We start from the raw sequence: 23,768 nt of genomic DNA, 5'->3' as shown, positions 1-23,768 counted from the left end.
CGCCTGGACTGTGAAGGTTCCAGAATTTGGACCGTGATGTGTCTGTGGGCCCTGGGCACCTGGAGGACAGAGAGCTGGCTGGAGTCATTGGAAGGCCCTGGAAGGTCTCGGGTGTAGGGAATTGATATCCTCTCCGTCCCCTGGTACAGGTCCCAGCCTGGCCCCAGGGCCCCAAGAACCGCAGCCCCTTGGCCCTCGGTCCCAGACAAGTCTCAAGAGAGCAGCAGACAGAGACCCTGGTCTCCTTGGCCCATCTGAGACGTCCGGTGTGACTGGGTGGCAGGAATGTGCCCTGGAGGGTGTGGAGGGGGCGGCAGGCCCTGGCAGGCATGGGAGAGGCATCCGGGAAGGTATGACCAGGGGTGTGTGGGTGAGACCTCTCAGGACCTGGCCAGGTGCGCGGGGGCTCCGTGCAGCTCTGGGTACCTCACGGTGGACGTTTGCTTTCTGTGGCCTCCACGTGGACAGCGGCCTGTTCAGGTTCATTATGGGGGTGGGCTTGGTGGCCGGAAGCCTGAGGTCCCCCATTGTGGCCTGACTCCCTCTCTCTGGGTTTGTCATGGCCCGCTGTGTGTTTAGGGCTGCAGGGCGTAGGCACTGCACACACGAGACCTGGCCCTGCGTGCAGGGACAGATGGTGGGGTGGCCCAGAGATTCAGGGACTGTCCAGGTGGGGGGGCCCTCCTGGAGCCCAGAGCCTGGGAAAGGAAGGCTTTGGGGGCGGGGGTTGGGGGGAGGGCATTTGGGCTGTGCCTAAGGATGAGTAGGAGTTTCCAGGAGGACGAGGCCCAGAGGAAGTCTCGGTCCCCGGCATTGGCGGGTCCTCCTGTCAAGGGCACGTCGAGGGCATTTCCACATCCCTGAGCCCTGGCTGCATTCACAAAGGATCAGGGTCCTTGGATGCTGGGGAATGTGGCAGGTGGCAGAGACTGAGGCCCGGGGCTGGTCCCTGAGTCTGTGGCAGAGGCGCGTGGTGAACGGTGACCCTCGGAAACGCTCTGCCCTTGTCCCTGTGCCCAGCCGTCTGCTGGCTGCTCCTCCCTCGGGCTCCTCCGTCTCCTCTGGGTCCAGTCCATCCCTCCAGGCATTCCTGCAGCCTCCTGGGGCACAGTGAGCTTCTTGAAATGAGCCGAGGACGAAGCCCAGACCAGGAGAGACTTTCTTGCCGTGTGTTTAAAACGCTGCCTCTGTCCAGCTCTGACAAGCCCTCCAGGGGCTCTTTTGGACTTTGTGGTCCAAATGCTGGGCGGTCTCGACAGAGCTGGCTGAAGCGCTGGCCTCTGACCCCAGGAACTGGGGGGGAGGAGGGAATGTGTTCAGTGGCCTCTCCGCGCTAGGCACTGGGTGCAGGGGTCAGAGCAGGGAGCGCATGGCTGGGCCGGGCAGCCACAGAGCCTGTGTGCGACGGATGCGAGACATACAACCCACTGGGGGTGTGTGTGAGGGGCGGGCGGGGGGCACAGACTCCAGCCCAGGGGCGTTGGGGAGGCTCTCTGGAGATGAGCCTGAGCGGGGCCTCTGCAGGGTGAATAGGAGTTAGCCCAGCTATCACAGGGTTGGGGAGAGGTGGGGAGAAGAGAAAAGGTGCTCCAGATGTGTGTCAAGCCTGGACGGGTGATCCGCACGGCACAGGTGGGAACCTGTGAGGTGGGGCTGCAGAAGGAAGAAGCAGTTCCGGGTTACGAAGAGCCTGGGAGGCTGGATCCAAGCTTGCACTGCATTCCCGGGGAAGCAGGGAGCCACTGAAGGTGCTTGAGCAGGAGAGTGCCACCAGCAGGTCTGTGTTTAGGGTGATAACTTTGGCCCCAGGGTGCAGATGGGATTGAGGCAGGGGCCATGGGAAGGTTCCAGATGTGGTCCAGCTGAGTGAGCAGCCGCTGTGAGGGTGGGAAGGGCCCTGTGGATCCAGCATTGTTATCAGTGTGGTGGTTGAAAGGGGCAGAGAGGGAGGGCCAGCCTGGGGCGGGCGGGGAGATGGGGCCCTTGCTGAGGCGAGGGCTGCTGGGGGCCCCTGCCTCGTGCTGGGCGTTCTAGTGCTCTACCCATGGGTGGGGCGTCCCAGGCAGGGGAGTGGCCTGTGCAAAGGCCCCGTCTCGCTTCCTCTCAGCAGCAAATTGAGTGGAGTGTGCGAATTGCGGGCATTCGGTGTGGAGCATTTCAGTTTATCCAGGAGATTGGGCCTCCCCTCCAGGGCGCTGACCGCCTGTCACGTTTCTGATGGTCCGTGGTCCATTTTGCCCCTTGCTCTGAGGCTCTACTCTGGGGTGGGAGTCGGGCCAGGAATCCGTCATCCCTTTGTGGCCCCCATGGCGTTGGCATACCATGATGATTCGGGGTGCGCTGCGTGTCCAGGGAGATGACAGGGAGACCACATTGCACAGGGTGGGAGCTCAGGCTGGGCCACCGGGGCCTGGAGAGATGGGACTATTGGTGGTAGCCGCCCCAAGAGCCACCCTGCAGGGTCCCACACTTAGTAACTATCACTGGTATTAGCGAGTTGGTCCTCACACCAACCCTACAAGGTATGTGCACCGTCCCCATTTTACAGGTGGGGAAACTGAGGCAGGGAGCAGTCCCTGACTTGCCTGGATCCGTTGGAACCGGGATCGCACCCCGGGTGGCCTGGCCCAGTGCCTGCCCCGCAGGGGGTTAAGTGGGGCAGGACCAGCTTAAGTAACTCAGACACTTTCCAGCTCTCAGCAGCCTCCATGCTTCCTCCTCGGGGCATTTTGCTTGAGTCTATTTCTCCCCCGGGGAAGAGAAGCAGCCCGAGGGGCTGGCACGGTGTCCCCCTGGCCTCGGGGATGTGCATTGTGGCCCCCTGTGGGACCATCTGGACGTGATGGCATGCGAGCCTCATCCCACCTCTCCATGTCCTTGGGCTTGAAGTCCCATTCACCCCAGGATTTCAGGACAATGTACAACTTTTCTGCCACTTCCTCAGACCTTAGCTGCGTCTCTTAATCTCTCTGAGACTCAGTTTCTTCTCTGCTCTGTGGGGCTCACTGTGCCCCTAAGAGGGCCTGGAGCACTCGACCGTGTGGGTAAAGGGCCGGCCTGGATCCTGACCTCGTGTGTGCTCAGTCCCTCCCCCCAGGCTGCTCCCGCCTCCGCCAGCTTTGCAGCTTCTTGTGGCTCAGGAGTGACCCCAACAGTTGGGTCTCCGGCTAGGGAGGGTCTGGTGCCGGGTGCCAATGTAGCCAGGTGCCTGGGCAGTGTGGGACAGCTGTGTCCTGCTCTCCCAGCGAGAGACCCCTGTGCTGGGCCACGTGGGCCCGCATGGACTGGGCTGCGGCACGGGCCCCGCCTTCCGTGGTGGAGCTGGGCGAGCAGGCTGCAGTTCACGGAATTTTCCCGGTGGCAGAGATGCAACGTGAGCAGTGCCCTCCCCACCCAAGCCTTTGAGCCTCCCCTTGGCACGACCCTGGGAGGCGGCCGGCCCCGTGGGAAGAGCAGGGCCTGGGTTCGAGTCTTCACCCGCTGCTCCCGGCCCCGCGCCTCAGCTCCACGTCCTAAAGCTGGGCTGGGGACGGTGCCAGCTGCCAGGCCCTGCTGCCTGTGCCCTCCTGCTACTGCCCTGCGCACCTGGCCTGGGAGGCTGCCAGGGGCGCCCTGGCGCCTCTGTTGCTGGTCATGCAGGATGCCATTTTCCAGATGGTTTGAGGAACAGGACCCTCACTCGCGCTGGGGAGTTGCAGAGAAAGTCATACCCGGGCCAGCCCTGAGGAGACTCCCCTGGAGCTGGCTGTGCCCGGGTGCCCAGCGCGGCCCTGGGGCAGGGTCAGCACAGTGGCGGGGGAGGGAGGGGGTCACCGAGGAGTGGCCTTGGCTGGACCTCACAGGGAGCAGGGTGTCGATGGGTGACAGGGAGACTGAGACCAGCGCCACTCAGGCATGGAGCCCAGTGCCGTGGCTGACCCGGCCGAGTGTCCCCCACTGGGCTCAGGACGGCGTCAGGTCCCCTCCTGGCTGCTGTGCCCCTGGGGCATTTGTGTGTGTGTGTGTGTGTGTGTGTGTGTAGGGGTCCTTGTCACTGTGGTTGGGGCCTGGGCCTGGGATTTAGCGGGAGGGGCTGCGAGGAGTTTACATGCCCTCAGTGCGGGGTCCGTGCTGTGCGGGCAGCGGTGGCACAGAGAGAGGCGCGGCTGGGCCGGCGGGCAGAGCCTGCTTCCGGGGGGTGGCTGGGCTTGAGGTTTTGTTTTATTGTTTTGGTTTTACCTTAGCAAAATATACACATTTGCCATCGTAACCATTTTTAAGTGTCCAGTGAGGGGCATTAAGCACATTCACGTTGTTGTGCAGCCATCACCACAGCCCATCCCTATAACTCTCTCATCGTCCCAAATGGAAACTCTGTCCCCGTTACATACTGACTGCCATCCCCCGTCCCCAGCCCCTGACAAGCCCTGTCCTGCTGTCTGTCCCTGGGGCTCTGACTCCTCTAGGGCCTCCTGTCAGTGCACTCGTTCAGTATTTGCCCTTCTGTGACTGGCTCATGTCACTCAGCACAATGTCCTCAGGTCCGTCCATGTTGTAGCTGTGTCGGAATGTCCTTCCCTTTAAGGCTGGATAACGTTCCATTGTGTGGCGGGACCGCGTTTTGGTGACCTGTCCATCCCTGGAGGGGCACTCAGTAAGTGTGAGCAGTGCTGCTGTGAACATAGCTGGACACTGTCTCTGAGACTCTGACTGCACTTCTCTGGGGCCTGCACCCAGACGTGGAATTGCTGGCTCACGTGATAATTCTCTGCTTAATTTTCTGAGGAGCCCCCATCCTGCTTGCACAGCAGCTGCCCCATTTCACACTCCCACCAGCAGAGCACGGGGTTCCAGTCTCTCTACATCCTCACCAGTACTGGTTTCTGTTTTGTTTTGTAAACACTCCTCCTCCCAGTGGGTGTGAGATTGTTGGGTGAGACTTAAAACTTAATTTCAAAGGAAGTTGTTTCACCGAACTTTGCTTCTTTCTCCCAAAATAAGGGCAGAGAAGAATGAAATTCTCACTAGTGGGTGTTTTACTCTGTTAGGAAACCCTGTGCCAAATACTATCCCAAGGGGCTCGGTTGTCTGTGCCAGCTTTCTGATTGAAGGTCTCACACAAGGCAAGCCAGTGCTGTCTGCACACTTCTAGAACCTTCTCAGTGTGAAAGTCCTCCAGATGCCTTCGGGCTCTCAGTCCTTGACAGGACTCCTACCGCATGGTCTTTGTCACACAGGGTGGCACACTGATACCTGATCTCTGAGTTGCTGGGAGTCTGAGCAGGAAGTGAGAGCTCCTGGCAGGATCGGGCCCCTGGGGTTCCTGACACCCTGACTCCTCAGGGAGTCAGCCCAGCTCTGACCAGCTCGCTGGCCGTTTGAGTGCAGACCCTCTTCCTTCTCACGGCTGGGGAATCTTTGAGTCGAACACGTCAGTGTTTCCATCGGAGGTATTTGTCCCGGGAGTAACTGCGTGGACGGTGGGTGAGGTCTGCCCGCAATCCTGAGGACCCTCAGCATCTGTCCTGAGGATAAGGTGGCCGTGAGCCCGGCAGGCGGCTGGCTCTTGGCCCAGCAGAGCCCTCTCTTCTCCTTATCTTTATTTCCCTATGTCACTCGTTGCTGCGTAACAAACGCCCCAAACCTAGTGGCTGTTTCTGGCAATTCTGTGGGGTCTGGGCAGGGCTCAGCAGACATGGCTCGTCTCTGCTCCACCAGGCCAACTGGGGTCCCTTGGGCAGTGGCACTTGGCGGGTGGCCTGGCTGGAAGGCCCAGGATGGCCTCAGGCATGTGTCCAGGGCCTTGGTGCCTGCCGGCTGTTGGCTGGGATGCCGCTTGAGCAGGGTAGCCGGCTGCCCACATGGTGGCTGCTTCCAAAAGAGAATAGAAGTCACCAGCCCCTGGGACCTCGGCCCCAAACCCTGAAGAGTGTCTGTCTGCCACTCCCTGTGGGCTGAGCACGCCACAGGCTGGCCCCGCCTCGGGTGGGGGGCTTCACGGACACTGATGGGTGGAGGCGCGGGCATTCTCTGCAGTGACCCCCACTGTCCACCCTGGCGAGCCTGGGTCGGGCTCCCGGCCCCAAACAAGCCAGCACAGAGAGATGTGAAGAGCGCCTCCCTGGGGAGGGGCAGGGCCGCCTGCCTCCATCTCTCTCTCCATCCACACTGCACATGGGGGTCTCCAGGTGCCACAGACCGGTCACTCAGAAGTGGTCCCTGCCTGGGAGGTGCTCACTGGGCATGGTGCCGGGACGGCATCCAGACAGATGTGGGGACATGTGAAGTCAAGGGCCACAGGGTCTGCCCCAGAGGAGGCGTTACCTGAAAGCGTCATCCGGGGAAAGGTCAGAGGTCAGGGGTCAGGAGAGGCATCAAGAAAGTGACATTATGTGAGCAGAGTCTCGACGGGTGAAGGGCACTACAGGTGGTTGGGGGGTGTGTTGGGTGGGCTGGGCTGGTTTAGGGAGCTCTGGGGGTTCCCAAAGAGCCTGGGTCGGGGAGGGGAGCCCACGGAGGGCCAGCGAGAGGTCAGTGAGCCCAGGCCGTTGGGCCCTTGGGGACGAGCGTCTCCCCAGGGAGCCCCTGCTGTTGGCCGGGTGGGGCGGCCGTGTCTTCAGGGAGTGTGGCGCTGGGCGGCTGTCCCGGTGGAATGCTGCCGGCTCGGCTCCCTTCGTAATGTGGTTTTTTATAGTCGGGGGACTGATTGTGCTGCAGCCTCTGCCAGCTGACCGTGAGCTCAGGATTAGAGGCCCCACCCTGCGTGAGGGCCCTGGCGGGGCGGGGCGGGGCAGGACAGGGACACTGCGAGTGGGCCGGTGGCCGGCGTGAGGGCCTTCTCCTCGCCTGCCCTCTGGCCAAGGTCCTGGGCACAAGTTCTCGACCGTGTCCCCCAGCTGGAGGCCCATGTATCCGGGCCTTTCTGAGTGGCCAGCCTCCTGGGGTGTCCCTGGGTGGGCGCCAGGGTGGGCGTCGGCCCCCACTGCACACCTCGCCTCTCCTTCCTCCTGGTCAGAAGCTCTGTGGTGCCAGGACAAGCCAGGTGGCCCGGTGGCTGCTCGAGTCCACTTCTTGGCCCCTCTCTGGGCCTCTGCTTTCTCATCCCCAGAGCAGGCCTGTCCGCAGTGCAGGCATCGCACAGATGGAGCTCCCACACCAGGGGCGCTGCCCCCAGGTCCTGGGGGCCTTGCTGCGTGTGGGGCTGGCCCGAGGCCCTGGCATCCCGTGAAGGCGGAGCGTGGCCGTGGCTGTGACACAGGTTTCGGTGCGGAGCCTTCCCCTCCCTACCCGCCCGCCCCAGCGCCCCGGAGCCTTCCCTTCCAGGGAGAGCGTGCCTTTCTTTGGGCAATGGGCAGAGGGCGAGCGCCGAGGGATTCTTGTGCGGTGACGCTGCGCCAGCAGCCAGCCCCACGTGACCCGAGTCCCCATTCACTGGCGGGCAGGTGGCGAGCGATTTCATTCACTCTGGCCGCGGCTCGGGGCCCAGCGGGAGGGCGGCGGCCTGGGGCCCGGTGCTGGGCTGACTCACCGGCCTGCTCTCTGCTCTGGCACCCGTGGGCTCCTGGGGCTCCAGGTGTCGTCACCTCTGCCCCAGGTGCCCCCTCCACCCGAGCACCCCCTGCCCGGGCTGGATCCCTTGCAGGGGCCTCGCCCAGCTGGTGGGAGCCCTGTGGGCATGACCTCAGCCTCGCACCTTGACCCCGTGGCTCCAGTTTCCCAGTGAAATCGGACCCAGGAAGCAGGGAGAGGACCCCTGCCCAGCAGCGGTGGCCGCCTCATTTGTGGGGCAGGCACTGCCGCATGCTGTTTACCAAGCCCCGAACTTAACCCTCATGACAACCCCGGGTAAGGAAACCAGGTGGGGGCCTCCCACGTGACCGAGGTCTCGTAGCCCCCTCCTGGGATGTGAACCCCAATCTAGGCAGGCCCTTGCCCCTTAAGGGAGGGCAGGGACATGAGGGAGGGGCAGCTGGGCTCTCCTGTGCAGCCAGGACGCCCTCACCAGCCTCCTCCAGAGGCAGTCCTGGCTCCTTGTCGTGGTCCTGGCCAAAGGCGGCGGATGGGAGAGGCTGGGGACAGCAGGGCTGCACTCCTCTCCCTGCGCCTTCCTGCACGTGGCGGGCTGGCTGGGCAGGCTGGTGCGCCCAGGCCCGGGAGAGACTCATGCAAGGTGCTCTGGGGACACTGCCTCCTGGCGTGGTGGTCTTGTGGGTTTGCTCTGGTTTCCCGCGAGCCCGCCTTGCAGGGGTCCCTCCATTCGTGCTCGGGCGGGCTGACGCGGGCCTGTCCTCCCTATGCAGGGGCCGGAGTCTTCTTCCTGTCCTCGGCCGAGGGAGAGCAGATCAGCTTCCTGTTCGACTGCATCGTCCGCGGCATCTCCCCAACCAAGGGCCCCTTTGGGCTGCGGCCCGTTCTCCCAGGTGGGTGTGAGCGGGACCTGGCGGGGGGTCGCCCTGATCTGTCAGCCCTGCTGAGTGGGCTGCCTTCCCTCTGCCTCTGCCCCTGCCCTGCGCCCCACGCGCAGCGGAGACACCCGGAGCCACACTGGCCTGAGGGCAGGGTGGCGAGGGATCGGCCCCTCCTGCACGGGGCCAGAGCTGTTGGGACAGCCCCGCTGCAGTGGCAGTGAGAGGCCTGGGCCCGAGCAGGGCTCCTGGAGACCTTCCGAGCCTGCCCCGTCCTCCAGAGCTGGGTGGGGCCCTGCCAGAGGTTACTGGACTGAGGGCTGGGGTCAGGACCGGCTCTGTCCAGCCAGCTTTCTGGCGGGAAGCCACCTTGTGGGGTTGCCTGGTGTGTGGGGTCTCAGTGTGTTGGGGGGTACAAGGGTGCACTGAGGTTGCCTCGTCTTGTCCCCACGCCCTCCCTGGTTGTGGCTGGGGCACCATTCGTCAAGCGCCCCCAGGCCAGGGACGGTGCTGGACCCCTGAGGGGCCAGGCTACCCCGGGCACCTCCTCTCACCGGGTGAGGTCTGCCCTCCCCTCAGGGACAGCCGGGGAGGCCCGAGCCCAGCTGCTGTGGGAGAGACAAAGGGTGGTCCTGGTCACCCCGGCTTCCCTTGCCCCACCAGGTGGGCAGTACCCAGGATTGCTGATTCTCCCCTTGCCTCAGTGAGGCAGTGCTTGTCCTATTGTCGGGGTTGGGGGGCAGACCAGGGTCTGGGGCCGCCTGGCAGGGGGTCAGTGAGCTCACACCTGCAGCCTCCTGGCCTGGGCACTGCAGCCAGGGCGAGGGCAGGCGGGGCCACCTGAGGAAGGACAGAGGCGGGCGACTGGCCCCCAGTCCAGGTCCCCCTTCTCCCAGCCGCGACCCCTCCATTCCCACCCCTCCCTACGCAGGCCCCAGGGACAGGCGTGGCTGGGGAGGAAGGAGGCGGCCCCTGTGGCCAGAGCCTGGCTGCCCGGCTCTGGTGGCCGGCGTGGTGGCGCCCTCTGCTGGCATTCGCCTGTCTTGCAGCCGCAGACGTGGCCTGGGCGGCAGGGATCAGAAGGGGGTTGGTATCCTCTCCCACTGACTCCTGCTGGGCCAGACCCACGCAGACCCCAGAGCCAGGACTAACCTCACGTAGACAGAGTTGGGAGGAGGGGGCCAGAGATTAGTGTTCGGGGTCTGCCCTGCCCTGAGCACAGCCTGCGCACTCCCGTCCTGGCCCCACAGCGACTGGGGCCCCCCGTCTCTGCATCCACGGTTTCAGACGTGGACACGGGGCTCCGGGAGGGCCAATGGTTGGACTGAGAGTCTGTCCGATGCCAGCGAATGCTACCCCAAGAACTGCCAGGTGAGAAGTGGTCAGGAGGGTGCGCCTGGCTCCTGACCCTGGGTGTCACTGAGGTCGGTCCCCACCACAGGGCCTGTCAGCTTTAGGGCACAGAACACAGGCTGGTGGTCAGTGTGGGGCTGTCCACAGGAACGATGACATAGGCTACTGGTCAGGGGGCTGTTGATGGTACAAGACACAGGCTGATAGTCTGGGGCTGTCCGCAGGCGTGGGGTGGCTGGGGGGGGTTGGCAGAGGGCTGTCCGTGGGCACAGGACACAGGCTGGTGACCAGGAGACCTGGATGCGGGTGGTTTGGGCGCCCTGCGTTTGATGTACGTGGCTGGGGCACAGGTACTGGGGCCGGACCAGGGTGCGCGTGGCCCTAGCAGTGCTGGGCTCACCGTGATGTCCTGGGCAGCACGTGGGCTGCGGCCGAGGGTCCTCGGGGAGAGGGCTGGGGTTGCCTCCTCTGCTGACTCTCCTCTCTGCCGTAGACCCAAGCCCGGGGGGGCCGGCCACGGTGGAGGAGCGCGTGGCCCAGGAGGCCCTGGAAGCCCTGCAGCTGGAGAAGCGGCTCAGCCTCCTCTCCCACTCCGGCCGGCCGGGCAGTGCAGGTAGGGCGGGCGGCGGCCTCGGCCTGGGCGGGTGGAGGGGCAGTGGCGCGGCTCCGTGGTCCCTCTCAGCCACCTCCAAGCTCCTGTTCATTCACTTGTTCCTTCCTCTCCTTGCTATTCATTCATTAATTCACTCCTTTTCCTGCTGTTCATTCATTCATTCCTCTCCCTCCTGATCATTCATTTGTTCCTTTCCCTCCTATTCCTTCCTTCATTCCTCTCCCTCTGTCCACTAATTCATTCATTCATTCCCCTCTCTCTCTCTCTCTCTCCTGATATTCATTCATTCCCCTCCCTCCTGATCATTCATTTGTTCCTCTCCTGCCTGTTCACTAATTCATTCCTTCATTCCTCTCTCTCCCTCCTGGTCATTCATTCGTTCCTCTCCCTCCTGTTCATTTATTCGTTTCCTTCCCACGCCACAAACGCTAAGCTCTTGCCTGGGTGCTGACTGGAAGTGTGCTGTGGCTCCAAGAACCAGCCGGTGGGTTGGGTTTGAATTCTCCACTCACAGCCACGTGGCCCGGGCAAGGCCATGGCCTCGTGCTTCACTTTCACCATTGATGCCCAGAGAGGCTCAGGGGTGCTGGCTGCTCAGAGCAGAGGCCCTCTCAGCTGCCCGCGGTCTGCGCTTTGCCGCAGTTTGTGGGAAGAGGGACAGAAGGGGCTGGCACCCTCCGAGGGGCCACTCAGCTCTGGTGAGGGCGGCCAGTGGGGGGTGGGGCTGCACTGGGGTCTCCCGGGCCAGAGCAGGGGAGCTTGTGGGCTTATCTGTCCTCAGATTGCTGCTAGTCCCACCGGCGGCACAGTGGGGGCGGTGGCCTTCTCCCCTCCCATCCAGGCCCACCCTTTGGAGCAGGGGGTCTCTTTGAGCATTTGCCTTCTTGGAGGAGGGGCTCACATGGGGTTTCCAGAGAGTGGTGGCCAAGGGGGACAGAGGGGAGGGGCACGGGCTCTTAAGAGGGCCGGAGAAGAGGAGAGAGTTGTGTGGGGAGGGGGGCTGGGGTGGGTGGCGCTAGGTTTGTGTTCCAGCCTCAGGTGAGGTCTGGGGAGAGCGGGACTAGAGACTAGAATCCCGACCCCTGATGGGTGGGGGGCACCGGGTGGGTACCAGATGTCACTTCTAACCCAGCCCTCCCCAGCCCCCATGAGCACCCCAGAGCCCCCACAGCAGCCTCAGCTCCTGCTCTCCATCTCAGGGGATGACCGCAGCCTGTCCAGCTCGTCGTCAGAGGCCAGCCACTCGGATGTCAGCGCCGGCAGCCGGCTCACGGCATGGCCTGAGCAGTCCTCGTCCTCGGCCGGCACATCACAAGAGGGGCCTGGGATGGCGGCTGCCCAGGCCCCTGGGGAGGCGGCGCTGGGCGCCTCGAGGCCGCCCCCCAAGCCACTGCGGCCACGGCAGCTGCAGGAGGTCGGCCGCCAGAGCTCCTCGGACAGCGGCATCGCCACGGGCAGCCACTCCTCCTACTCAGGCAGCTTCTCATCCTGCGCCGGCAGCAGCCTGGACGTGTGGCGCGCTGGCGACGACTTTGGCTCGCTGCTCAGCCTGCCACCAATGCCCGGGGCACCTGAGCCCAGCCTGTGCGCCTGCCCGCCGGGTGCAGCTGAGTACCAGGTGCCTGGCGTGCCACGGCCCCACTATGACACGCCGCGCAGCCTGCGCCATGGCCCCCGGGACCAGCCCCTGGCCGCGCAGGGCCGCCCTGGTGACGCTGAAGCCGGGGACTTGGGCAGCCAGACGTCTGCGGGCTGTCCCTCTGGCTGGCTGGGCGCGAGACGGCGGGGACAGGCGACAGAGGCCCCGGGTGGTGAGGCCGCACTGCCCAGCCCGGCCCCCGGCGAGCCCTGGGAAGCGGGCGTGTCCCCCGCCGGGCCTCCGGCTGCCTTCTTTTCCGTGTGTCCCGTCTGTGGAGGCCTCAAGGTAAACCCCCCGCCCTGAGAGCATCTCCCAGGCCCCCGCTAGGGCTGGCCGCGGCCCCTCCGCACGGAGGGGAGGTGGGGGCTCTGGCCCCTCGCAGAGGGCTGCCCTGCGTGCGTTGGCAAAGCCGCGATGTGCGGCTTGGTGGGGAGGGCGCTGCAGCCGCCTACAGAGGGCCCACGCCACTGGGGGAGGTCTGTCCGGCTTGGATGCAGCTGAAAGTGCGTTCTGGAAAGTGGGAGGCTGTGCGCGGGGCAGGCCGGGGGCAGCAGGGTCCCAAGGCTCAGGTGCTGGGGGCGCAGGCGGGCCCGCGTCCCTCTGGCTCATGCCGTGCCCCTGAGGTGCTCAGGCCTGGACGCCTCCTCCGCTCCCTGCTCCACCGCCTCCCTGGTGAGCAGCCTTACTTCTTAGTCCTGCTCCCCTCCGTGGGGCATAATCACACCGCCCGCTGAAGATTCAGTCCCCGCCACGGCTCCTCAGACACCTGAGTCCCGTGAACGTGAGCCCGAGACTCACCCGCTGGCGTCCCGTGTGTGTGTGTGACGAGCTTCACCTATTTGCCCCTCGCCTCCTCCCAAAGCGGCACCTGCAGGTGGCTCCTCCTACAGGGGAGGAAACTGAGGCTCAGGAAGCCCAGGGACTTGTGGGGTCTGGGACTCGAGACCCCCGCTGCTCACTGCACACCAGCCTTTCCCTGAACCTGAAGGCTCCCTGCGAGGGGTGGGCAGGGCTGGGCTGCAGCCCGCGGAGCAGAGAGCAGGGCGGTGGGCTCCTTCTGTTGGGCCCGCTCTGCAGGGTCAGCTTGCCGGGAGGTCCAGCTGCAAACGTGCTGGGGCCCCGCGCTCCCCCCGGCGCTCCTGGCTGGGAGCTGGGAGGCTGGTGGCGAGGACAGAGGCTGCCTGGCTCCGAGGGCTCGTCCCTCTGCACGTAGAGGGCCCCCGATGCCGCCCCTGGGTCACCTGGCCTCGTGCCTCTCCGGCGTCCTCCGTGGTCTGTCTGCTCACCTGCATGGAGTGCAGCGCGTGGCCTGGTTCTGTCCGTTCTGCGATGTCAGATGCTCCCGCGAGAGGCGTGGCCTGGTCCCTCCGGTCGTGGACTCTGTGGGCTTCGTCCCCGCGGTCTGGAATCAGCCCCGTCCGGGGCAGACAGCCTTCCTGTAAATCCCTCGCTCTGAACCTTCGCTGTTGGCTGGAGACGTGTGCTGCTCTTTTGCATTTTTAAAATCTGACACTGTTTGTAATACATTCTTAGACTGGAAATAAAATGTTCTTTTCTTAGAGTCTTGTCTTTTTCCATTTGGCCAGCCCTCTCTGCCTCCCACCCTGCCCTCCCAGGAGGGCCTTTGAATGTCTCAGAAATCCAGGATCCGGCACCCGTTGGCCTGGGGGTCAGGAGAGCAGCGTGCTGCCTGGCTGCGCAGTCTGCCTTCAGCCTGAATGCGCTCAAGGAGTGAAAAGGAGAGGCGGCTTCAGAAACCCCCAGGGCCCTTGTGTGTGTGTGTGCATGTGTGTGTTGGGTGCATGTATTTGTACATATGTGTGAGGCGTGCATGGTCTGCACATGCAAACATGTGCAAGCATGGTGTGCATACATGTGCATGTGTGTGATGCATTGCATGTACGTGCATTTGTATGTGGGGTGTGAAGTGTGCATCTGTGGTGTGTGTATGCATATGCATGCACATGTGAGTTGCATGCACATGTATGCGTCGTGTGTGCACGAGTGTGTGTGTGATGTGTATGCACACAGGTGGCTTGTTTGTGTTCACTGGAGACCACAATGAGGTCCTTGGTGGTCCCTTGGGCTGAGGCAGGTGGTGCCTATGTCCAGTGAGGATGGACACTCGCTTTCTGGGTCAGTGAGGGTCTTGGCTCTGAGCTGGTGCACCCCCTCCCTGTCTCTCTCGTGTGGGTGGAGCTCTGGGGATCCCCACTCAGCCCCCTGCACATCCTGGGGGGGGGGGCCCTGCCCTGCCCTCTCACACCCATCTTCACCCTTGCTTACCACCCAGTGGGAGCCGACTCTGCCAGGGTAGCTGGGGGTCTCCCACCACACTGAATGCAGCATTGAGAAAGTCAGGCTGGGTGGCCTCAGCCAAGTCACCACACCTGTCTGAGCCTCAGTTTCCTCTTCCTAGGTGGGGATGCTAGTCCCCACCTCCCTGGGTACCCTGAGAGGGTCTAATGAGACGGTGCATGCCAGCGCTGGGAGGAGGCCTGGGAAGGGGAGTCGTCGTCACACACACCATTTTCACCTCCCCCGAGGCCCCCGGCCAGCCTGTTGCAAAAGAGATCAGGCTGCGAGCTGCTGGTGCGGTGAGCTGGCTGGAGCAGCGCTGCAGGGCTGGGCTGTCTGCTCTGGCCAGAGCCCCTTGTCACCTGGGCTCAGCCCCGCCTTGCTCCCACGGGTCTCCTGCCCCGAGATGGCTGGGGTCCCTCAGACCAGAACAGACTGAGGCCCAGCAGCTGAGGGTCTGGCCCCTGCTGGGAAGCCAGGGAGGGCTGGAGCCGGGCATTCTGCTTGCCCCTCCTGTGTGGGGGTCCTGGCAGTGGACTAGGGTCTCCTTGACTGAGATTGATGGCTGGGACTCCAGGGAAGGGCCACCGGGTGGGTGAGGCAGGAAAGGTGGACTATGGCTCACCAGGTGGGGTCTTGGGCAAGGTGGGCGCCAGGTGGCCTGGGTCTGGTGGTGGGAGGAGGCTCAGCCGAGGACTTGGGGAGGCGGGGCCTGGGCGGTCTGCACGAAGTCCTGGCCAGAGGAGGGAGGGGCCCTTTGTGTGGGGGGCCGCTGACCACTGTAACCCTCTGGGAACTGTTGGGGGCCATGGCATCTTGTGCCATTGGGCTGCTCAGGAGGAGGGCCAGGCCCCCAGAGCGAGTGTGCCTCCATCTCTCCCCATCCCTGGTGGCCCCGTGGCCCCGGGGTTGAGGTGGTGGCCCCAGGGGCCTTCTGTCTGGTGGGGCTTGGCGGGGCGCCAGGACAGCCTTTCCTGGGGGCTTTGCCGGAGGCATTCACCTACATCCGTTCTCTTCCCAACGGGCCCCCACGGTGGGCCTCTTGCTCCGTCTTGGGAGCCGTTCGAGGCTCCGGCCCACCGGCTGCTCCGGCACCCAGGGCCACCAGCTCCGCTCCTCCTCCCTGGGGTGGGGTGGGCAGTGTGGGGGGCTTCTCAGGTGCCCTGGGGTTTCCTGCCGAGTGTCAGGGCTAGGGGCAACGGGGAGAGGGACAGACACCCGCCACAAGTCCTCCTTGCCTCCCTGGGGCCACTCGAAGCCAGCCTGCCCCGCCTGGGTCCTGGCCCCCAGGGAGGGGACAAGGTGGGTCCGTGTCTGCTCATTCTCCGTGGCATCTTGTTGCATCCCACCCACACCCAGCATTTGGCTTTGATGGTGTCTGTAGGGCTGGCCCCCTGTGCAGGTGCCATCTCAGGTGGGCTCTGAACCGTTAGTGATGGGGGCTCCTGAGGGCAGTGGCCGACCTCCTGTGTCAGAGGCCTGTGTCAGGAGCCAGGCGAGAACTCTGGTCCAGAGGCCTGTGTGTGTGAAGGGCTTCCGAGAGCAGCTGGCCTCTTGTCCCAGGTGTCAGCGGTCAGACGCGCCCTGCCCGAGTCCCCAAGGCTGCACGGGGACTTCTTTACGCAGGTGGCAGGTTAGACGAGCCCAGTGGGCTCAGGGGCGTCCCTCCAGCCTGGCCCAGGCCCAGGGTCGGGGTGCAGTGTCCTGAGTCTGTGGCACCCACCTCTGCCCTCCCGGAGAGGGGGTTGGGCTTCTGCACCCCCGTTCTAGACCCGGCTCCCTGCGAGGCCCCACTGCTGGCCGTGCTCCTGGAAGCACTGGGGATGCCAGGCCTTTTCGTGGGATGTCACCTGCCCTGGCCCTGTTGTGGCCAGTTCCCTGAGGGCTTTGGGAGACCGCAGCCCAGTAGCAATGAACATGCCAGCCGTGGGCCACCGTCCCTCCCGACCTGCCAGCTGGCCTGCCCCAGGGCCCCTTCTTCCCTCGAGTCTCCGCACCTCTAGTCAGGCACTGCGAAGACACGTTGTGCATCTGGAGGCTCCTCTCCCGGGTCCCGGGTGGGCCGCCTTGCAGGTGCTGCTTACAACGGCAGGCGGGGCCCAGGGCCCTTGTGCATCGGCTGCAAACCCTGCTGTGTGGCTGGCAGCATGAGCTGGACAGGGGCGCGGTGAGCCATTGAGACATGTTTACAAGAAGAGGTAGGGCGGGTTTGACCTGGGGGCCTGAGTTGCCAACCCCTCTCCCCAGACGGGGTCACGTGGACATCAGGCTGGCCGGCCGGCTGGAGTCCTGGAGGACATGGTGAGGGGCCCCTAGAGATGAAGAATAGGGCCCCAGGCTGGTCTCCCCTGTAGGTGGCATGGCCCCCAGTGACCTGTGTCACCCTCGGGGTTAACATCTGGTTCTTGGGATGGGGGCAGGATGAGCAGGACCAGATGGACAGACTGACACCGGTTCTCTTTGGTCTAGGGAGCAGCTGCCTCCCCCCCTGGGCTCCCGATGACGCATTCAGGTAGGCCTTGGCTTGGGGACCAGCTCCCATACAGCCCTGGGACAAGGTGGCCACACTTACAGTCCAGTCGGAAAGTCTACACCAGATAGGGAAGCAAGGTGACAGTGGACAGTGCAGCGACAGAGAACCAAGGAGCGAGAGTGGACAATGGTTGACAGTAGACAGTAGGTGACAGTGGACAGTGGGCAACAGTGAACAGAGAGGTGATGGTGGACAGCAGGTGACAGTGGACAGAGACGTGACAGTGGACAGTGGGTGACAGTGAACAGAGAGGTGATGGTGGACAGCAGGTGACAGTGGACAGAGGGGTGACAGTGGACAGTGGGTGACAGTGGACAGAGGGGTGACAGTGGACAGTGGGTGACAGTGGACAGAGATGTGACAGTGGACAGTGGGTGACAGTGGACAGAGGGGTGACAGTGGACAGTGGGTGACAGTGGACAGAGGGGTGACAGTGGACAGTGGGTGACAGTGGACAGAGACGTGACAGTGGACAGTGGGTGACAGTGGACAGAGGGGTGACAGTGGTCAGTGGGTGACAGTGAACAGTGGGTGACAGTGGACAGAGACGTGACAGTGGACAGTGGGTAGCAGTGGACAGAGGAGTGACAGTGGACAGTAGGTGACAGTGGACAGAGGGGTGACAGTGGACAGTGGGTGACAGTGGACAGAGGGGTGACAGTGGACAGTGGGTGACAGTGGACAGAGACGTGACAGTGGACAGTGGGTGACAGTGGACAGAGGGGTGACAGTGGTCAGTGGGTGACAGTGGACAGAGGGGTGACAGTGGACAGTGGGTGACAGTGGACAGAGACGTGACAGTGGACAGTGGGTGACAGTGGACAGAGGGGTGACAGTGGACAGTGGGTGACAGTGGACAGAGGGGTGACAGTGAACAGTGGGTGACAGTGGACAGAGACGTGACAGTGAACAGTGGGTGACAGTGGACAGAGACGTGACAGTGGACAGTGGGTAGCAGTGGACAGAGGGGTGACAGTGGACAGTGGGTGACAGTGGACAGAGGGGTGACAGTGGACAGAGACGTGACAGTGAACAGTGGGTGACAGTGGACAGAGGGGTGACAGTGGACAGTGGGTGACAGTGGACAGAGGGGTGACAGTGGGCAGAGGGATGACAGTGGATGGGGTGACAATGGATAGTGGGTGGCAGTGGACAGCAGGGTGGCCGTGTGCATCTGGGGCAAGCCCTGGCCAGAGTGGGCCAGGGCCAGGCAGGGAGCTGAGGACAGGGTGGCTGAGTGTGGCCAGCCTAGCTGGGTGGGGTGTGTGGACAGAGTGGACAGGGTCGGGGCTGGCCTGGAACCCCAGCCTTTAGGAGGGCGCCGTGTCCTTCAGGCGACAGAGAACAGAGGTGAGTGACGGTCCAGGGGACCGATTGATGGTCACGGGTGATGGTGACCGTGGTGGGGGGAGGTCCAGGCAGGGAGCGATGGGGAGACGCTGGCTCTGACTAGGGGGAAGGCCTGGGAAGTTGGGAAAGGCTGAAGGTTGGTGGGGGTTTGGGCTGGTGCGGAGGGGTGGCTGGCGGTCAGGGGTCAGCTCTGTGCCTCATTTTGTTGCTGGAGCCTCCGGCTGGGGGCTGGGCCCTGACACGCTTGGGTGCCTCCATCCCTTCTTCAGAGGTGCATGTGTGGGGCCAGAGCAGGCAGGCGGAGCAGGCCCAGGCCCACCCAGAGGGGACCTGCAGAAGCAGGAGCCGGGAGGGCCGCGGGCTAGCAGGTCAGACAGACCACAGGAAGGCTCCACACCAGCTGGCCTTGGGGCTCCCCGGTCGGGGTGGGGCCTTGAGGACCATCCCCTGACAACACGAGGCTGTGGGTGGCCCTCCCAGGCGGTTCTGGATGCCTCTCGCTGGAGCCGCCCGTGCCCTTCACGTGTCTTTTACAGAGACAGGGCGTGTGTCCCCTGGGGACGGGAGGGGGAAGAACAGGCATCAGGATTTGCTGGGGGACGTGGATCCTTTCCTCTGAGGCCAGGGGCTGGGGCAGGTGGCGCCTGGGTCTGGTGGGGGACAGAGATGAATGGGACCTGAGAAAGTGAGGCCAGAGCTGCGGTAGGAAGGACGGGCCGTGTGGCCAAGGAGGCAACCGTGGGATGCTGACAGGAAGCCGGAGCAGGGGAAGGAGGGAGTGGGAGGGAGACGGGAGGGGTGAGGGGGCGGGGCTGAGGGGCCCTCCTCCGGGAGGTGCAGTTTGGGGCGGGTGTTGGGTGTAGCACCCCTGCAGCCCACGAACCTGCTTAGAGGCTGAGGCGAGAGGGAGGGAGCAGCCTTCCTCGGCTGCCGGTGCGAGTCTGGTGGTGCCGGGCTGTCCAGAACCCTCCACCCCGTCCTGCTTCCACCGTGGGACATATGGGTGGCACCCGTAACACTAGCTGCTGAGTGGTGGGGAGCTTGGCCACGTGACCTCGGGTGAGATCCAGCTGCCCTTTTGGCTTTGAGAGGCCCCTGTGCGGAGGCTGGGCCTCCTTCCCAGACTCTCCTGGGACCCCGTCTCAGGCCCCTGACGGGTCTCCCAGCTCCAGCCAGGCCTTTGCCCCTGCCTGCTTCACCTCCATCCCCGCTTGTCTCCACTCCTCCCGGCTCATGCCCCCTTCTCCAGGCAGCCTGCCCTCATTTCCCCTAGCCTCCCCGGGCGCCTCAGCCTGTCATGGTGGGTGACGCGGGAGAGGGTCTGCATCTGCCCCTCTGTGTGCCAGGGCCCACCTGGCCTGGCTGGGGAGGCTCCCGTGCTGTTTGTTGGGAGTACAGACAGGTGGTTGGAGCCCGTGTGGACACAGAGCGGCAGGCTCTGCCTCGCCGCCTGACGGGCAGAGGGCCCTGGCCCTGCACCGCCCGCCAAGGCACTCCCTCAAGGCACTCCTGGCCGGGCTGCCAGGCCGTGGGGGAGGGCATCTTTTCCTGTGATGGATCCCGTGTGCTGCAGAGGCAGCGCATGTACGGAAATGCTTGCCTCAGAGCGGAGATTTTCTGGGGACCGAAAACACTCAGTGTGTCCTTGTTTGACAAGGGCACAGGACACTGCGAGCTGGCCGGCGGAGTGAGGCAACCCAGGCAACCGAGGGCCTGAAGCGCCGGCCTGGAAGCTCGTGCTTCCCATGCTCCCTGGAGGGCAGCGGGTCTCCAGCAGGGTGGCCAATGCGTCCTGGTTTGCCAGGACCTTCTTGTTCCAGCACTGAGTCCCACTCCATCAGCTGCTGGGACATGGGACAGGCAGGGGACCAGTTTCTTGGATGGGGGAGGGGCCTTGAAGTGCCTGGGGCCATCCTGGAGGAGGCGTCACTGTGGATGGAAGTGTGGGCCTGTGCTCAGGGGAGGGATCCCGTGGGGACTCACCGGTCTGGAGAGGGTCCCTGAAGCCTGGAGCGGCCGGGGTGACCCAGGAGGATATAGAGGGAGGGCTGGGGCGTGGACAGGGAGGGGCGTCCTGCCTGGGAGGGGCAGGGTGCTGGGGAGCCGAGGAGAAAGTGGCCGGGAGGGACGGTCCAGCGGATGAGGGTCGAGTGTGGAGGGTGGGCAGCAGGGGGCTGAAGGTAGAAGAGTGTGGTCGCTTGACTCCAGCGGGCCATGGGGGCCCCCCGGGGGCAGCACAGCGGTGGTCAGCCCCTTGCAGCAGGCAGAGTGCACGGGAGGGGCACACCCTTTCCAGAAGCTCGGTGGTGAAGGGGGGACAGGTGGGTGCCTGGGTCAGGGAGGGATGTGGGTGGGGTCTCAGGGTGGGCAAAGGTCTCCAGGGAAATCGGAGAGTCGGGAGGTCCCCTCCGCCCTGGAGAGGTGGAGGGTGGGGGATGTGCGGGGTGGTGTGGGTGGGGAGCTCTTTGCTGAACAGTCTTGGGGGTCAGCTCAGCCCTCGGCCACAACCTGGGGACCCACAGCCCCCTCCCCACAGGAGCCCTGGGGCCCGAGAGCCCACGCAGCGAGGCACCCACCTACGTGAACATCCCTGCCAGCCCCTCCTCCAAAAAGCAGCTGCACTACATGGGCCTGGAGCTCCAGGAGGCCAGCACGGGCGTCCGAGGTGAGTCCCCACTCGGGCCCAACGCAAGTGCTGGGCCTGCAGCCCGGCAGCCCCAAGGGGCCTTAACCCCTACGCCCAGCATCTCAGCCCTCGGCTGGCGGGCTCTTGCTCCCAGCCCACCCCGCTCCTTTCTCCTGCTGAGCCGTGTCCCCGACACTGTGGCCCACCTGCGTCCCCACTCAGGGACTTCCCTGCTCAGGTCCTCACTGGGTGCATGGTGTGGGTGAAGCCCCCAGCCCCAGCCCCCGTCACCCCGTCCAGGCCGAGGCCCTGTGGGAGGTGCAGGCCACGTGGGGTCGTGGGAGGCTGGGGCCAGCGGGGCCGGCTCACCTCACACTGTTTTCAGGGGCCGGCACCTCCCGCTACGCACAGATCGACATCACAGCCACCGAGGCGGCCCACAGGGCGGGCGCCCGGCACGCACAGAGCCGGGAGGAGCGGCTGCCCGAGCTGGAGCAGAGGAGGAAGGGGGCCCCGCCGTGAGCTGGCTGGACACCCCCTGCGGCTGGACAGCCCAACGTGGCCGAGTGGGCCGCCCCTTCGGTGGGCAATAGCCAGGGGCATGAGGGGCCCCGCCTCTGCATGGCCATCTAGGCTCCGAGATTCGTGGCCACCTAGCCACATGGTGGGCGCGGCTGGTCCCTGTGCCCTGGTGCGGCTGGCGGAAGGCCCCGGCCCCCCTCGCCTTGCTGGTCGCTGGTGCCAGAGCAGACCCTCCTTTGCCTTAACGAGCCACTCTGGACCTCAGGCGGGTGGGCAGGCCACGTGCCAGGTGTCAGGCAGCTTCTGGGTGGTTTCTTGTGGCAGCAGCTCGGCTGCAGCTGGCCGGGGGATCGGGGAGCAGTTTCTGAGACTCTGGGATGCCAACTGCTGTCCCCTTCTGGGGGATGTGGCCACCCAACTGACGACAGACATACAGACATGTCCTGGCAAAACGCACGTCCCCAAACTACAGCAGGGCTGGGCCAGTCCCCCACCCACGCGGAGTGTCTGGCAGCTGTCGGCTCAGGGACCTCAGACCCCCGATCGTGCCCTCTCTGTAGCGGCCTCCAGCCGTCCCCTCCTGGGTCACAGCCGCCCCAGCCCTGGGCGCGGGAGGGCTATTCCACGTTCGGACCTGTCAGGCGCCCGCGTGGCCCCACACGTGTTTACCTGGCTGCATCGCTTCTTGGGACCCATCACAGTTAGTCATGTAAATAGTTTAAAATCGTTAATGCTCTATTTTTAACACCACATACTATTTTCCTGATGGATGAGGTGTTTTCTCTTTCTTGCGCTGGGTCTGCAGAGGGCCGCGGCCCCAGGTGCGGTTCTGCCGTCTCTGACACGCTGGAGGGGCTCAGGGCCGGGGTCGCCCCCCTTGGTGCTTCCTCCCGACCGTGCCCGTGGCCTTGGGGGTGTCTCGAGGATATTTCCATGACTCAGTGATTGGGGCTGGGGGAAGGGGGTTGGCCCCGCTCCACTGGCTGATGGGGGTCTGGACGCTGGGAAGTTTCTGGCATTGGTGGTGGGCTTCCTGCTATTGCTCTCGAGGCCCTGGGCATGAGAGGGAAGCAGCGGGCTGGGCCTCCAACCCAGCCTCGCAGCCAGACTGGGACAGGGGCTCCAACCACGGCCCACCCAGAACCCTGTTCCCCTCCATCCACCATCCATCCATCATCCATCCCTCCATCCCCCTACAGCCCACCAAGGACGCAGCGAGTCTGTTAGCTGCCCGAGGGGAGCACAGCAGCTGACACTCCATGTGCTCTCCTCCTTGGCTGGGGTCCTTTGGGTTGGTGGGTTCCAGACCACAGCCCCCCCTTGCCCTGCCCCATCTTCTGAGCTGACGTCTGACTGCTGGGGAAGCCACCCGTCCAGGTCATGGGAAGCAGGCTCAGCCCTAAGCCCATGGGGGCAAATGTCCTGGGTGGGATGCAAAGGCCCCGGGGCTGATCCAGCAAACAAGGCAGGTTCTCAGCCTGGAAGGCTCCCACTGGCACACCCTGGACAACAGCCTAGGGTAGCAGAACTTCCTTTTTAAGCTGCAAGTGGGGTAAAGCATGGCCAGTGCACCCCAGTCCAGGGTTCCAGCAGTCGGGGTCCCCTCTGATGGGAGAGGCTCGGGAGGCCACGCCCTGGGCAGGCGGCATGCACCAGCTCTGGAACAGGCAACTTGGGCTCTGGGGCCTTACCAGTGACCTTGAGTGGCTGCGCCTGGGGTCTCCTGTTTTCAAAATGGGATAAGCTGCTGTGTTTCGTGATACTGACACACAGGTCATGGGTGTGAGGAATCGTGAAGGGCTGGGCTCAGACCCGGGGGCCTGGCAGGACTTGAGCCCCGTTCTTTCCCCGCCACGAGTTTGTCTGCCCCTCGCCCTCTTCCCCGTGGGTCGCCAAGGGGTCTCCCGGGAAACACCCACCTAGAGATGTGTAGACACGGGGGCAGGGCACAGGAAGAGAGCAAACATCCCCGAGGGGTTGGCCAGGCCCGGCCGAGGGGATCACGTGAGGCGCGATTGGGGAGCGCAAGCTGCGAAAGGAGACAAGTGTCCACGCTCCACCGAGGCCACCGTGGGGCCAGCCAAGGCCCAGGGCAGGGCGGCTTTAGTGGGTGCTGGGGCTAAGCCAGCTAGGGTGGCCACACAGGGCCGAGAGGGACCAGACAGATGCCTGTCCCTCCTCTGGGGCTGCGAAGGGAGGCTGGTCAGTGCTGGGGCGGCCAGAGTCTGACATTGGGGTCCCCTCTGCAAAGCTGCTGCAGCCGCGACATGAGGCACACGGCCATTGTGTGGCCATGGCAGAGGTGGGAACCCCAGCTCGAGCCTAGGAGGGCTCCCCGCCTTTGCTGAGAGGGCAGGGCACCTGGCGCCCTGCAGCAACACCCCCTGCCCGCCCAGCTCCCCTGTGCCCTCACGCCCTCCGCCCGCAGGGCCCCTCCGGCTTCTGCTGGC

At 64.4% G+C, this 23,768-nt stretch overlaps 1 protein-coding gene across 8 annotated transcripts in view; it reads left to right on the top strand.

The window, feature by feature from the left end:
* The window catches only part of DOK7 (docking protein 7), a 35,987-nt gene extending 13,901 nt beyond the window's left edge, over positions 1-22,086 (top strand). For 6 of the 8 annotated variants that reach the window (XR_011437270.1, XM_023638457.2, XM_070262819.1 and 3 more), the window contains 6 exons: positions 8,280-8,399; positions 10,231-10,350; positions 11,550-12,274; positions 16,757-16,799; positions 20,707-20,835; positions 21,182-22,086. Coding sequence is in view for 7 of the 8 variants with exons in the window: in XM_023638457.2 (XP_023494225.2) it covers positions 8,280-8,399; positions 10,231-10,350; positions 11,550-12,274; positions 16,757-16,799; positions 20,707-20,835; positions 21,182-21,318 (1,274 nt within the window). In the remaining variant the exon portion in view is untranslated. Of the gene's footprint in view, positions 1-8,279; positions 8,400-10,230; positions 10,351-11,549; positions 13,551-16,756; positions 16,800-20,706; positions 20,836-21,181 lie in introns of those variants that run through there. The other 2 variants (XM_070262820.1, XM_070262821.1) reach the window with 1 other exon arrangement.
* The last annotated feature ends 1,682 nt before the right edge of the window (positions 22,087-23,768 follow it).

Source organism: Equus caballus, chromosome 3 (assembly GCF_041296265.1).
Source record: "Equus caballus isolate H_3958 breed thoroughbred chromosome 3, TB-T2T, whole genome shotgun sequence".
In the NCBI taxonomy this organism is placed as follows: Eukaryota; Metazoa; Chordata; class Mammalia; order Perissodactyla; family Equidae; genus Equus; species Equus caballus.
Note: the sequence above shows the minus strand (reverse complement) of the source record. Positions and strands in the feature narration are given on the sequence as shown.